Source organism: Lonchura striata, chromosome 4 (assembly GCF_046129695.1).
Source record: "Lonchura striata isolate bLonStr1 chromosome 4, bLonStr1.mat, whole genome shotgun sequence".
NCBI lineage: Eukaryota > Metazoa > Chordata > Aves > Passeriformes > Estrildidae > Lonchura > Lonchura striata.
This window is the reverse complement of record NC_134606.1, coordinates 61934925-61950876: the sequence shown is the minus strand read 5'-3', so window position 1 is coordinate 61950876 and position 15952 is coordinate 61934925. Positions and strand designations below refer to the sequence as shown.

Below are 15952 nucleotides of genomic sequence, written 5' to 3'. Positions count from 1 at the left end.
GAAAATGAAAATCTTTGTTGTCTCTGTTGGCTGGCTGTATCATTTTTTGGCTTTTGGGGAAGTGGACTCTAGATATCTGACTTTGCAGTTAGCAGAGCAAGGAAGTGGGTGCCATTGAAGAAACTGTCTGAAACAGGGGACACTTCTTTGATCTCAAGAAGGTAGCATGTTAGGAAGCAGATCTTGGAAAAGTGCAGCAGACCTGTATTTGGAAGGGAAATTATATTTTTCTGTAGTAAAGTACCCTGCATACTGCATTGGAATTGTTAAATAAAGAGCTATTCCTTGATCTTATTTTTCTTCTTCTACCCTACCACATTCTATAGTCATGATCTTTCCAATTCTATAGATTCTCTAGGCCTGAATAATCCAAAATTATCTCCTCTGGTTTTGGATTCCAAATATGAAAATATTGTGGGAGTCACACCACCATCTTTTGCTTAAAGGATGTAAAAAAACATGCTTAAAGTTGTGTCAAAGCTGACAGTAAGATGCTGCTCACTCACTACTGCTTTCCTCTTTCTGGAGAGGTTGCTCACCATTGGGAAACTTCTTGCCTTTAAGCTGCTTTTTTCTACACTGAGAAATAGGATTGGGAGGATAAAGTCAGTGAATTATAAACAATCATCTTTCATTTACCTGATTGCCTTCATAGACTTAACTGTGGAGAGTAATCCTTGGAGGGAGCAATAGATATTTTCAAAAATTAAGTACTAAATATATGCAGCAAGGTCAAATACAAGACTGATTCTGACCCCTCTTGATGCTGCTACTAGCATAGTGTTAAAATCCTCCAAAGAGTAAAGCCTACAATCAACATTTAATTTGGTTTAAGTGTAAGAAAAGATATGAAAGGAACGGGAATTTTCTTGGATACCTAAGAAAGTTTTACGCTGTCATCTCAACTGGCGCCAGTCAGCTGGAACAGCACACCTCATTCTCTATTTCACTTGAACAGCTTGTAGGCACTATCAGCTGGCAACCTCCTGTAACTGTGTTCACCACTCCTTGCCAAACCAACAGTTTGGCAGCAGGGTGGAGGGAGGTAGTGGCCTTAATTTAGAAGAAATTAGGAGCCAATTTGCCCACCACTTATTATTTCCTGTGTATGTGGCTTCCATGTTATAATACCTTTATTTACATTGTACAAATGCAGTCACACTTGGCTATTGGTAGTACATACTGCCCTGTGGCAAAGTTATCAGGTATTGCTATTAATTAGGATTAAAAAAAACCCAAACAAATCCATTAAATGCACTGGATGTGCCATGCTTTGTCAGGTCAGCACTAAAAAGAAACAACCAGAAATTTCCATATATTCAGGTAGAAATAAAGGAACAAGTGTATTCTGTGAAGGTGCATGAGGGGATTTTATAATTACCATCAGTTTTTTGGTTTTTTTTTTGGTTGTTTTTTGGGTTTTTTTGGTGGTTTTTTTTTTGTTTTGTTTTGTTTTGTTTTGTTTTTTTCTTTTTTGGCATTCTGAAGTCTAACATTTTAGTGGAAAGCTGAGATTATTAGGAAAGCAGTTCTGAAAGGAATTCTGTTGATGTGGTTATTTAAAGCAATCCTCAGTGTTCAGAAGAAAATGCTCCCTGGCAGGTGGTAGAGATGTATAACGAATACAGGATTCTGGACTGTAAGACTCAGTTGCTTCAGAGCTGCCACCATGGCAGTTCTTTCCAGAGGGAGGTCTTGCACCCGTGATTACTGAAATGTTATTTTGGTCAGGGATCACATGTCTGTGTGTAGCTTTGATGAGAACACTGCTACACAGGGTCTACATTCATGTCTTTGCCAAGTTTTATTGGGTGAGAAGGGATTGAATATGGTGTTATCCTGTTCCTTATCTCAAATAGTGCATGGAAATGTTTCTATAGATATGAAGTATAAATTTATTTCTTTCTGAGGGCTGTTCTCTGTCTTAATCTGTCATAAGATAACCGAGTTCATGTGTTTGAATCGGAAAAACCTTTCCCAGGCTTTTTCCATTTTCCGTGTGAACACACAGGAGAGGGTAGAGTGAGAATAATAATGTATCATGTGTGTCTGGCTTGAGGGCCTGTGCTCTCTAGCTGCCTTCATCCAATTTCTAAAGTAGGTTTATCTAACAGTCCTATTTTATTTCAGAATGAATTTTGTAGTGTTTTTTATATCTCATGTTAAAGGACTGTTATCAAATACAGGTTTTATTGAAGCTTTTTATGAATGCTATTCTCAGTCAGTTTTTGAGTGAATCATGTGGCATAGCCCCTAATACGTCTTTTTAAATTATTATTCTTCCCTCCCCCATATTTGTCAGACATCAAATTAAACTGTGAGTATGAAGGATATTTTGAATTATTTCTACGAGCAGAAGCAGAAAACTAAATTTTTTCTTTTAGTTGAGATTAATCTGTTACTTAATAAGATGATGTTGCTGAGCATAAATTTTACCTTAGTAAGGTAAAAATCAAATCATGTTTTATGTTTTCATTGTTTCAAAAAGAGTTGCAATTCAGAATCAGAAGAAACAATGTAGTAAAATTTTGAAGTAGGCTTCCCTCTCCGACCAGGTCTCTGTTGTGGTTATGATGGTTACCATTTGTAATAGAATATTGTTTTCATAAATCAGCTTTTGGTAAATCTGGCACTGCTGGGGTAGGAACTTCTATTGTGGAATTACTGGCCTTTCTTCTGTTTCTTTATACTGACATGAGGAGTTAAAGATTTACTTGCATAGCAGAAATAAATTAAGCAGAGAAGCATATGTAGCAACAGGACTTGTAGATGTACAGTAAGTCACATAGATTTGCCATCCAGTTTCATCTGCTTGTTATTGACTGCACTTTGCTAAACAGTAAGATGACACCCCACAGTAGCTCTAGAGGACATACCAGGCCTGCTGGTAAACAAGTTTTTAATTAACTCATTCTCATGCTTTATTTTCCACTGCCCCCTCATTTTTCAGGAGCCTAGTTAAGATGTACTTTTATTTTGATTCTTACACAGGTCATGGTGAAGAGCTCATGTTCTTGGTCTGTAGGATATAGCACTAAGGCTATTCCAGATGCTGTTTGCAGCAGCAATGCTGTTGCAGCGAGGGACAGTGCATAGCGCCACTGAATACCTTTTAAAATTATATATTTTTTGAGGGAATGGTGACTTGAGGGACCTGTGACTCCCAGAAAGAAGTCAAGGAATAAAATTAATGTAGATTGAAACAAGCAGAGCCTCAAGTCTGATCTCCACATAAAACAACAGATAAAAATGGGCTTTTTTTGGACACACCTTCTTATTGATTTGTAAGAAAACAAGCAAAAATAAAAACTCAACTGCATTCGTTCCAGTACATTAAAGAAATTCTGTTTAGATGTAAAATTAAATGCTTCCATTGGGCAACAGTTCTGATTCCAGCTTTGCAAATTTATGGAAGTGTATTCTGGCTCACGTAAAACTATCCATCTGAACCTCTGACAGATATATTTCTTCTCTTTTAAAGTTCATTTGTATGAAAATATATCTTCAGTGAGACATGTTTATGAATTTGGGATCTTTCTGAGATGAGACTCTGCATTGCATTTTAAATTTGCGTAAAATAGTTTTCACAACAGTCTCTTGTTTTTGTTTCCAATGAGTAAATATTCCTTGAGCTGAGCATTATGCTCTGGATCCTGTGAAATGCTAGTCTGCATTTGCTTATTATGTGCTACAACACACTTGAGTTATCTTGGAGTTTATCAGATTTTGCCCCACTTGCCTTTACTGAGCATCCATGGACTCCTTATCCAGACAACAGAAATGTTTGCATACTGTACTTCTTCAGGATTTGGGGATTATTTACAGAGGTTTAAGACCTTTAAATTTGTTGATTTTTGGGAGAGGTAATCTTCTGTAATTCACAGAAACAAGCCAGTCCTTAGAAACCAGGAGAAATGCTTTCTATTAACCCCAGTGCTTTTTGTGTCTTAAATCAACAACTTGTAAAGAATGAGTAGGGTTTTTTTAACTGGGTAGCACTGGGGTATAATTTGTTCCAGTCTTTTCCTGACAAATGAAGTCGTTCAGGAACTACAGTCTTGTGTAACAGGTAAAAAGTTAGAGCCGTGCAGTTTTGCAGGCCTGTATTCTAGTAGAAGATGGGAAATCTAGTTCTCTTCAATGTGTAGTAATAGCCCTTCTCAGTGACGGGAATGAGGGGTTTTTTTTTGGTTTTGGTCCCCTCACCTATAAAAGTGCTTGAGAGCTAGCAGCTGGCTGCTCTATTATGGACTTTCTTTAAATATCATGATAGTCCCAAATTTTTTACATTTGTTCATTTCCCATATTAATTTTCTGCATTCTGTGGGATGCAAAGTGCATGGCATGAAATGTGGTCACTAGGTTATTGCCGCTAAGTTATTTGAGATGGTTTGATAGGCAATTAACTCAATGTGGCCAGTTTTCAGGCACTTAAATCTTTAATATTCCATGCACATTTTTTTTTTTTTCAAATACTTTCTTTGTATAATTTAACTGTAGCTATGTCTAGACATATTTCCTGGATATGGCTAAACAATTTTCAAGGTAAATTATGACCTGGGTTTTTTTTTTGCACTTTCACACAAACATAGTATCATTCCTTTATATATATAGGAGAAATGGGAACTGCAGACATCTGCAATACAGTTTTCATCGAATTTGCAAACTTCTGCCCCTGCCCCTTTGTAAAATTAGTTATTTCCCAGAAATATTTTCCAGCCTTAACTTCCATAGTCAAATAATTTGTGCAGTGCACCCATAGAATACATTTATATTGTTCCTGCTTCTACCCAGCATTTCTAGTTTGAAAAAAATTCATAGGACTTCTCCCTTTATGCTTTGCTATCTTCTAGGTTTTAATGTGTTCATTCTATTTGCCTTAAGGTCCTCTTGTATAAGATTATTGTTCAAAGCACTTGTTTCTTGTTCATAGAAAATTCTGTCTATACTCTCTTTCTTGGAAGATTCTGTGGTGTTAACCATAGAAACATTTAAGTTGGAAAAGACCTCTAAGATCATCAAGTTCAGCCTGTTCTGTTGCCTTTCATAAAAGGCAGCTGCTTTGTCCCATTCTCCAGTCAGCAGTTCCATTTGTAATGCAAATTCACCTGAGCTTCAGAATGGTTTTTAAATATATGTTCAGACTTCTTTGCAGCAGAATGTTCTACTATTCCAGTTCAATCTGTTTCTGTTCTCTTTGTGTAGTTGTCTCCTCTTTCATTATTGGTTTCCCCTGCCTCTCTTCAGTAGATGGTTGAAGTGCTACTCTCTTCCCTGAGAGCAGCCTGACTCACCTGGAAGTTGTAGGAGATGATGTCTCCTTGTAGGAGATGACGTTTACTTTGGGTCAGTGCTGCTCTGAACAGAGGGACTAAGATTTTGCTATCTCACTACAGGGAAATCTTAGGGCTTTTCAGTGCTTGGGGGTAACAATTCAAATTTAGGACTAAGATACAAACGTAAATAAAAGTGCTAGTAATGTAGTCTCTTAAGTAATTTTTAACAACTGTGTGCCCTCTTTCAGTTGTTATGAAAACCTTAGTCCACATACTTAACCAGATGGGGTTTTTTTGCTACTTTTGTCACTATTTTGTGTTATGACTAAAAACTTTTGAATGCAGATAGTACTATTTGTTTGAGTGAACATGGGAAGTTGTAGTGGCTTTTGTTATGTTTGACAGTTGTTTTTTTCCCTAAAGCTTCTGATCAGGTAAAAGTTACAGAGGGTTTTCAAAAGCAGGTTGGTCATCATCTGCCAGATTCCTACACGGAAGTACCCCTACACGGTTACCTTGTACACATGGGAACTTCTTCTTACTTACTTGTCCATAAAATGAAGAAATTCTGCAGTGAGATAAACTTTGATTTGAAGTGCTTCCCTAAAGATATAAAACATTTGTTTTCACTAAAGGAGATTTGCAATTCTTTCTAAATGTGCAATGTGCAGCATTGGCTATTTATTTTATTGTAACTTTTTGGTTTTTTAAATGTACTGTTTCTTTTCTCACATCTGCATCTATAATATTCTAAGGTACTGATAATTTGAGTTGTAATGTACCTTGGTTAAAAAAAAAATATTTTAAAGTCTCTCATTCTTCTTTCAGATGCTGGAATTTTGAAAAGACTTGCAGCAAACCATGGATTTTCTGCCATTCATTTTTAAGGCCAGACTGTCCAAATGCAGTCTGTTCCAGCATGTCTGCAACTAAAACTTTACCCAGCTTAGGTACCAGAAATAGACAAACTGAGGCAGAAAGCTTGTTTTGGGCTGCGTTACCTGTTTTTTTGATACTGTCAGCCAAGAATTTTTTTTGTAGGTTTTTCATCTTCAGTGGACTGTCTGCTAAGCTCAGGGGAAATAACAGGTTCACACTGGAGTCACGTTCCTGTAGCTGTGAAAGATTTCCCCTGATACCAGGAATCTTCTCAGAGTTGCAGTGCCCTTCCAAAGGTATGGCATTCCTGTGGATTGTGATAGCTGTGGAGTGAGATTAGGTCCCTGCAGAAGAGTAGTACTGCACTTAGGGTGTATTTGCCTTCCCTTCCTCCACTCTTGACTGCTTCTTAAATGAGTTATGAAACCCATTTTTCTTTAAATCAGAGATCCAAAATTTCACAGCTGTTATGGCTAATTTAAATTGGAGACGGTATTCCTTCTGGAGCAGCTAATTCCTGTTAAGATGGAATCTCTTTTACCTGATCTCAAACTAAACTTAGGTAGCTTCCTGCTATGGCTAGAAGGTTTGTTCTGTAGTTTTAGGCCTTAATTCCATACTTGCACATATGAAACACCATTCTAGACTGCACTGTCGCTCTGAATTTGCTGATTGGATCATTCTCCTTTTCAAAGGGACAGGGAGAAGGTTTTTTATTTTTTTCTGACATTCCAGTGGATGGTTGCAACTTAAAGCATACACAGCATAGCAATCCTTCTTTAACAAGTGTTAATTTATGGATGTGTCCAGCATAAAGTGTTATGTGAAAGTTCAAATGGCCTCACTTAACAATAGGACTTAAAAAACGTGAGACTGAAAAGCAGACTGTCCAAGACTATTCAACATTTTTGTCCTTCTCTGAAGCAATGTATTCCTCTTGAGGTATGTATTTTTTGTAATTAATGTTGAGCTGCCTATCTATTGTTCTTCACAGAACATACTAAAAAAAAGTGCATATGGCACAGCAAATGGGAAAGAGTGTTTCTTTCTTCCGGAGAGACTTTCCTAGAGAACATTCTGTGGCAAATTCCTGATGGTTTCTGCAGGTAAATTTTCTAGAATGAAGAGCTAGAACATGTTTTCAGCCATGTTCTAGAGAATGAAGTAATCAAAGGCTGTTGTCAATTTTTTTTTCCTGACACCTGGAGTTAGGCAGACAATATTTTCTGAAATTTTAGTTAAGTCAGATAGTGGTGGCTGGCAGTTTCACAGAGGCTGAGCATTTGGCAGGTTATTAATTTGTCTGTCAGACTGGATGTACCTGACTATGCAAGCGCTGTGAGCAGATGCAGAGGTGGGACTCTGATGGGCAGGGTGGTGGTTGTTTAAGTACCATGGACAGGGCCCCCTCCACACTTGTCCAGACCATCCATGACTTCATCTGTCAGTTTTGTATGTGGCAGTTCAGCACAGCCTTGACCCTTTTGCAGGCGTCATTATGTGGGGTTCTTCATCACTTGTTGCTTTTGAAAGAGCTGTTTTTCCTGTGAATCCATGCCCTAAAGCTTTTGGTATTCCACAGTGCATGCCACTGTACCCCAGTTCCTCCATTTGACAGTAGGCTGATGTACACACTTAGTCACCAGAGGCTCCTCATCACGTCTAAGACTAAACTGTTGTCCTCTTATGTGTTCTTCATCTAACTTCAGCAGAATTCAAAGACAGACTATGAAGGCATTCTTAAAGCTGGCTTTACCTGTTAACCATTCCATGGATTAAATTTCAACTCTTCCTAACTTCATTCCTGTTGTAGTATTGAAATTCTGCCTGAATCATCTATGTGCATCTTAGAAGATATTTCATTGGTTTCTCAGCAGAACCAAATAAAAGAGTTCCTTTTTAAATGTATGGAGAAATGATAATTAGGGCACCCAATTCTAAAGAATATCAAAATGGACGAGTCACTGAGACCATTTCATGAGTTTGCTGGTGAGTCATTCTGCCAAATTAAGCTTAGGTTGCATCATATATGGCTCAATTGGCATCATCTGCTTCCTTCAGAAAGCAGCAATGGGACACAGCCCACTGATGTTGTCCAATGATGTTTTTGTGCTGCTCAAGTAATCCAAACAGGAAATCTGGAAAGGCAGTGTAAGAATCTGTATTTAAGCATTGTGAATACTAATCCTTGACCCACCAAGCATTTGCTTTTCTAGATTTACTTTTCTTCCTTTTCTACACATTCTTTATAGCTTGGTTTGAGTGTTTAGTTGTCTTTCTTATTATTGTATACAACTTTCTAACACCTGGGTACAGATTAACTTCTAGTGTTTTAATCTGGAACAAAATAGTGTGAAGGAGGTTCTATAAAACTTCTTGCAAGGATATTTTGGACCTTTTTGCAACCTTCCCAGTTTTCCCAAAGGTCATTTCTTTCACTTTATTTGAACAAAGAGCTTATAGGATACTAAAAGATGGGAACTTTTAGTGTTTGCTTGTTTCGTTCTCTAATATAGCTTATTCTGCAGCTGATCTCCTGTCTACCCAAATACACAGCTGACTCTTCCTGAGGAGATGGACTGTGCTCCTTTAGGTTCTTCAGGAACTGCTGTTTAAAAGAATGGAAAACTTTTCTTGCCTAATGGACTGAAATGAGATTTCTTGACCGTTTAAGGAGGTGGCTGATTAAGACCACAGAGGCACCTCCTTAGGTGGTCGTTGCTTCATCCGAGCACACAAGTGTGCTGTTCACAGTGGGTCCTTTGAGCCTGTTGCTGTGTTCCCTGTTAAGTTGCTAATGTGGTGTCCCTTCTTTGGCTCACTTGGAACTCATCAAGTTTCTTTTGGACATGCTTCATTTTTTCTGCTGGAACTGGTGCATCACTGCTATTAACTGGTTCTCTTCCTTCCTAAGTGAAGTGATGGCTGAAGCCCAAGCTCTGCTACTTCGTGTGTTGACAGTTCCAATACTTGGAATTATGCAGAGGCACACAGATTCTCAGTCCTGGTAACTAAATGGTAGGACATGGCCGTTATGGAAACAGGATTTTGGAAGTTAAGCCAACCTTCTTTCTCCTTGCCAGTTGTTGTGAAAACATATTTGGATAGCTGTAAAAAACAATGGCTAAACAGGAAAAAGCCTTTTCCTACATGGGAAAGTTCATGTACTGATAAATATTTAATTTCTGAACATAGCATTTCTTTTCCTTGAAACTTAGTTTTATAATCTGCTGCTTGGAAGAATACAGTATTTATTGAGAACACCTGCTTTGAAAAGCTTAGGTTTTTATAATAACTGTATTGTAAGACCTAGCTAAGAACATAGAGAGACAAAATTATATGTATGAAGAAGAGTCTAGCCACTACTTTTAATTTCATAGTTGGCTGAGTCACTAAAACAAAAAGCAGCTTAAACAGTTTCATGAGAAAAGTAGGAGTAAAATTAATTGGTGTTTGATTTCACAGCCATTTAAATCTAGTAGTAAAGTTGATGAAATGGAAATTTGATGAGGTAAAAACATCTCAGAATCATGTTTCATGCTGAAGCTGTGATGGCAGCAAGAATTCTCAGCTTTCTGTCAGGGGGAAAAATGAGCTGCTTTTTCTTCCTGTATGTATTTAGTCCCCTGAGCTGGGAGCCCTGTCTAGCATACATCTGGGATGTGTTTGTAATTACACTGAATGTGAAACTACTTAGAGTCAGTGTTTTCCTCTTTATATCTTCACAAAAGATAACCTTAAAGGGCAGGAAAAATCAAGTCTTATTTCAAGGATGTTAGCCTATTATAAATATAGCTAAAAGCTTGGGATGCATTTGTAACCTTAGTAGAAGTAGCAGTTAGAGTTATATGCCATTTGGAGACACCACAGAATGTAAACAAGATATCACTGGGTGTGGAGTTGCGGTTTTATATGTTTCATTACATCTTTATTCTGTCATGGTTTGTTCCAGTGTACCCCCATACTGTATTGGTTTCTCCCTGAGTTTTCCCGCCTTTCCCCAAGTGTCTGTTTCCATAGAAAATGCCAAGCCAGTTCCCTGCCCCCTCCCAAGTGCCTTGTCTGTCACTCGGTGTCCCTTCCCCTACCTCTAGAAACTTCCATCCAGGGCACCGAGAGATTGGATGAGGTCCTGGGACCCCTGCCCTGTCTCCCCCTCACTGGATCCCCCAGATGTCAATCCCCAAAAGAGTCACTCCTGTCTGTTCCCCACTGGCTGGTCGGCCCCCCTCCCTCTCCCTATGTAACCTGTTGCCAGCACCCCTCAGTGGCTCTTGTTGGCTGGCCCCCTCCGGTGCTGTTGGATCCACAGGACATCAATAAACATCGGATTTTTGTCCCCAACAAGTGCCTCTCCTCATTTCCTCGCCGTTGGAATCGGCAGTGACCTCAGGACCCACAAAGCACTCTCCAAAGCTCAGCCGGGTACAGCGGAGGGTGCTTCCACTCGCCCTACTCGCCCCGCAGGAGAGCTAGCCGGGGCTGAGGACAGGGGTCTGGGGCGGGGACGCGGCAATTGGGTATGGAAAAGAGGTCAATATTCAGTTTAGGTAGGATTAATAAAATAGAATCTTTTATTAATACTAGAAATTCTTTGAGTAAATAACTTCCTAGCCTATAAGGAGGCTAGTGATTGTAGAAGTTTCCTCCTAAAAGCTTTGGTCTCGTGTTCAGTCATCTCTCTGAAGTGTAGCCTCGAGTTGCCTTGGTCTTATTTTCTTTTTTTAATTTTTATTTTGTTGTGTGGTTTGCGTCTTCTATGGTGGGACACTCATTAGTTGCAATAGTAGCCTTGCCAAATATGTATGGAATTCTGTAGAACCTCTGGACTATACAATAAAGTGAAGAAAAAGGGCTTTTAAAGAGGCTGGGGAGGAGAATTCCATTGAGAACATTAATTTTCCTTTGGCTTTTCGAATGACATGGATTCCAAGAGCTGAGAGTATATGTCTGTAAGTAAAGCTGTAGCATGCAGAGAGCAGGAAAAATAAGAAAGCAACTGAGAGAAAGCAGGAGAAGAGCTAGAGTATAACAGCAGCAAGGACAAGTGAGTGATTTTTTCCTTTCAATTTTTATCCCTTTGTTCTTTCATTTTGACTTTCATGGTCTTCTTGTTTTCCAATTGTCACAAAATTTATAGTATTAGAAGCAAATATAAAAAAGCCACAAACCCTGGGCTTTTAATGTATTGTACAGTAAGATTAGTCTAGAGCTGCAGGAGCTGTCCTGAGTTACCAATACTTGACTTGCACTGATTCATTCCTAAGTTTTCTTTTTTTTAAAAAAAAACTTTTTCTAGAAAAACACATAACAGGAAGAAATTTTGAATTTTTAATTTCACTGTGATGATTAGTAATAAAGCTGATTTTTTAAAATTTCTTGGAAGACAATTATGTCTGAGTCTTAATGATCTACACAAGATTAAAAATATGGGAGGCAACTTAATCTGGTATTTGCTCGTAGTGGATTGATGCTATAGAGTTGAGGTGAAATATAAATATATCTGTATATGTGTCTATATATGCATACAGTGGTCTGTGCTTTTAAAGAACAAGCTTGATTTTGAGCAAAGTCAACTGAAATGGATTTTAAATGTAGTATTTTATTATGTGTGGAGCTGCCATTGCCACCTGTACTTAAGGTTATGTGACCCTTTCCATTTTAAGGCTTAACTCTTCGTTACTTTGACTTTTTCCCAACTTCAATTGAGACAGATTTTTCCATGCGAGATATCTGCTTTGGGTTGAGCTTTTTGAAAGTTTCAGCCAAAGCAGTTCAGTTCCAGGAACAAGGCTAGTGAAAAGTATGCTGTTTTGCTTGTATGAGAATATTCTGGTGTCCTTCTTTGATGCTCCAGTGCCCCCAAGCTCTAAAGCAAAGATTTGAAATTTGGCAATACTTCAGCCTTTGTGTTGAGGATGTGCCTTTTGCCTCCCTGTAAAAATCCACCCAAATTTCCAGACCAGTTTACGAGGCTTTGAAAGATTGCCATTTGCATGGGCTTAATAGGAATTTCTTAAAACTTCACAGTAAGCTTCCTTTAGATTCTGTTCACACTGGGAATGCTCCAGGCAGAGTAGAGCTGCATATTTCATCCCACTTCTGCTACAAATTGTGACGTCTGGGTCTGGGTGCTGACACTGAGCTAGGAGTGGGCAGCATTGTGTCTTGTATCACCCCTGCCTATTCCCATGTCCTGTTCCTTCTCCCTGGTGACCGACCTGGGCCCTCTGGAAAAAGAAACTGTTTCACTCATCTGAAAGAGCATGACAGATGTGGAGAAGAAGAATTTGGGAGAGTGTGTGTGTCTGGTTTATACCATTCCTTTGGTTGCAGAAAATGTGTGTATCATACTGGCAAAACAATATTTCCTTTTCTACTGAGCGTTCAGTTTGGTTTTGTTGCATTTAAATCTCAGTCATTGAGTAGGTATCAAGGTTTTAACGAACTATGTGAGCATCAATTAAGGAAAAAAAGGTTAATCTCAAATGTCAGTATAGGAATGTTAGGGGGCAGAAATCAAGAGCTCACTTTTTTCAAACATTGAAGTCTGACATTTGCATTTATTACACTCTAGCATCCAACTTCATCACATGTGTTGTGTGTTTTGTCCAAGAGGCAACTGACTGGAATGGGGAAAGGGGCCTATTCTGAGGATGAGTCCAGGATTTGTATGAGTAAATATTCTGTATTCATCTGTTAGGGAAGCTGAAAAATGTGGAGTGAGAGAAGCTGATATTTGGGGAAATAAAAAAAAGTCTTTGTGGCTAAGACAGTTCAGTGGTGCTTGATTAATTGTACGCTGTCTGTGCTCATTTGTGGTGTTTCTACAAGAGGCACTCAGGTGACTGTTCCTAGGTGGCTGCTCAGACTCTGTGTTGTGGCTGGCTTGAGAACTTGTATCCATTTGTAGAAATGCAGGACTGCAAGTGAACTTAGTGGGAGCTAAACCTCCTGCAAAATCCAGTATTTCACTTAAGACAGTAAAAACCAGCTCAGAGGATGTGAAGTTTGACATGTGGAGCCAGGGAACCTTTTAGTCTGATTAGCCTAATGCCTCAGTTGCCAGTTTTACAGGTGAAGGAATGACTTGTCCCATCGCTGTAGAAAGACTCGGGGAGAAACTGGTTGCCTTTGTAGTAGGACTGGAGAATAACATGCTGTAAATAGAACATATAACCACCTCCTTTGATCAGGGATGAAACAAAGCACTGGGAAATATGCCATACTTTTATCTTTCCTACCTTTTTTTTTACTAAAAGTTACTTAGTGTTAACTGATCTATTTCATACTGATCTAACTATAAAAATCTCAGTATCTTAGCTCTTGAACTCAAATTTTCCACTTTGAATTAGTAGTCAAAATTTGTAAACACTGAGGATAATATTAAAGTGCAAACTTAAATTAGCAATAGCCTTGTAATTCTCTTCAAAATCACAGTCACTTGACCTTAGTAGTAGTTGAATAAAGTGTTAGGAGGATCCTTCTCTGTTTACTATGAAGATGGAAAGCATCCCTGTTTAAACTGTTTACTGCAACCTCACCATGATAAATTTCCCCTTTGTAAAGCTGCTTCAACAAGACATTTTTTTAATCCCCTTGTAAAGTCAGCCATGACCTGAAGTTTCCTATAGAAAAAAAAAAAAAAAGTTTTTTGAAAGGGACGATGCTACAACAAATAAGTGACTGTGTGTTTGTGGAAATGTCTAGCTCCCAGAGTGAAATTATTTACTGCTAAGGTTTAGTGAATTTAATGCTTTGGAAATAATTTGTTGGAGAGTCTGCAGCAGTGGAGAGTTTTGGGTTGTGGTTATTTGTTGGGTTTTTTTCCTTGTTCTTTCTTTTAAGGTGGAGGTGTAAAAGATTTTTTTGTCTGCTACTTTAAGCTGAAGTAGTCATCAAACTTTTTAACTTGTTTCTTGGGCTGTTTTCTCAGGGTGTCTGCTGCCTCTGAACCAGTAGCTCTCAGATGGGTCTTTTGAAAACTTCAGCATAAACATGGCATTTGCCAGGATGTGCCATGCAGTATTTTTGGGAGAAAGATGGGAATTTTGAGCTGCTCAAAGCACATACATCTTCCTTAGGGGAACTCGGCTGCTGAGAACAGCACTCTTATTTGCTTAGCTGTGTGAGTCCACTTGCTAGTGGACAATTGTTTTGTGTTTTGTTTTCTTTCCCCCCAGGACTTCTATTTACTTGTGTGCTCTTCCATGTGTGTTTTGAGCTGTGCTTTGAAGTTGGGCCGCTAGTTTTAAACAAAAGCTGTTGCCATGCTCTGCATAGCATCCAGTTTGATTTCAGCAATCTGTTTTGTTAGTGATGTGGTTTTAGAGTTAAAAAAATGCTGTTCTTTGCTTGCCTTAACATTGGTTTGTGTAGGATTAAAGTTGAAAAGTAAAAAAAAAAATCATATCATCAAACTGGGTATGTTGTATAAAAGGCAAGTCAAATGTGATTAGAATGTGATTTAATGACTGTGCAGCAATTATTAATTGATACATGAGATTAAGTTTGAGGTATCCTCTGTTTTTATCTCTGTTACCTTCCTTTTCCTCTTCCCCAGTCCCCCTAATAATCTAAGTCTTTTCTGAAAACCCAGAACTTTGTGTGCATTTAGTTTCCTACATAAGTCACTCTAGTATATTGTACTTCAGAGTGCTTAGATAAGACCATTTAAAATGCATATTTTGTCATCTTTGAGCACTGTTCTTCAGTAAAAAGGTCTAAGTGCTACACTTTTACTTTCTTAAATTTATACTGAAGTCTCTATTCTTTTCTAATGATCTTTATTTTCAGATTAGGGCACAAAATGAGGAATAGATTCTGAAAGGCAAAAGCAAACACAACTGCAGACAACCAAATTAATTTGTATATATTTATGTGAGCAGTAAATTAGCTATGAGTATTCAACTCTTGTTACTTCAAATTATTTTGAAAAAGTAACTAAAATCTGATTAACAAGACTGCTTTATTAAAGGGTTTAATATGAGATCATTTATATGAAGCATGTGAACTGTTTCTGAATGTTTTGCTCTTCTATTTTGTTTTTGGCAGCAACTGGAATTAGTGGAACCCAGTGGCTGGATCCATGTTCCTCTAACAGATACCCACAAGAAGCCCATTCGCACCTTCATGATCCAGATTGCTGTTCTAGCGAATCACCAAAATGGAAGAGACACTCACATGAGGCAAATCAAAGTGTACACCCCTGTGGAGGAGAGCTCCATTGGTAAATTTCCCAGATGTACAACAATTGATTTCATGATGTATCGCTCCATCAGATAAAATTTCCTTATGAGGAACAATAAAGGTATTTTTTCATGACTGTTATTGCTAAAGTATTCAGATACTTAAAGAGCTGAGTTCACTTCAGTGTAATTATGTCTTTATGTTTATATTTTGTACAATTTTGAAATAAAGATAATCTTGTGTTACAGTATGTTGTAATCTGTAATTTTGTTTCTTTTTCTAGGAGTCTGAGGGCTCTTGTACTCTCTGAGAGAGAAAAAATAGTCCATTCAGTCTTAAAAGAATATATTTGACTGGGTGGGAATCAATAATTTATTTGATATAATACAGGTATTTTGGGGGAAGATTTCTTCCCCTAATGAACATGCATGGAAATAGTCCATTCCTCTACCTAAAAATTGCTCTTTAAAAAGTTGCTCCTCTTCTTGAACAGACATGATCTAAGGACATTACCAGTAGTATTTTCCCATTATTGCTTATGCTAATGTATTGTACCCTATTCTCTAGGGGGTTGTTTCTGCTCAGTGGCCGTGTGCATGGATTTAGCC

At 38.1% G+C, this 15952-nt stretch overlaps 1 protein-coding gene across 4 annotated transcripts in view; it reads left to right on the top strand.

The window, feature by feature from the left end:
• Positions 1–15594, top strand: part of ANAPC10 (anaphase promoting complex subunit 10) — a 33700-nt gene extending 18106 nt beyond the window's left edge. For all 4 annotated transcript variants that reach the window (XM_077783008.1, XM_021549284.2, XM_021549283.3 and 1 more), the window contains exon 5: positions 15210–15594. In XM_077783008.1, coding sequence (XP_077639134.1) covers positions 15210–15440 — 231 coding nt within the window. In that variant the 3' untranslated portion in view covers positions 15441–15594. The remainder of the gene's footprint in view (positions 1–15209) is intronic.
• Positions 15595–15952: the final 358 nt, after the last annotated feature.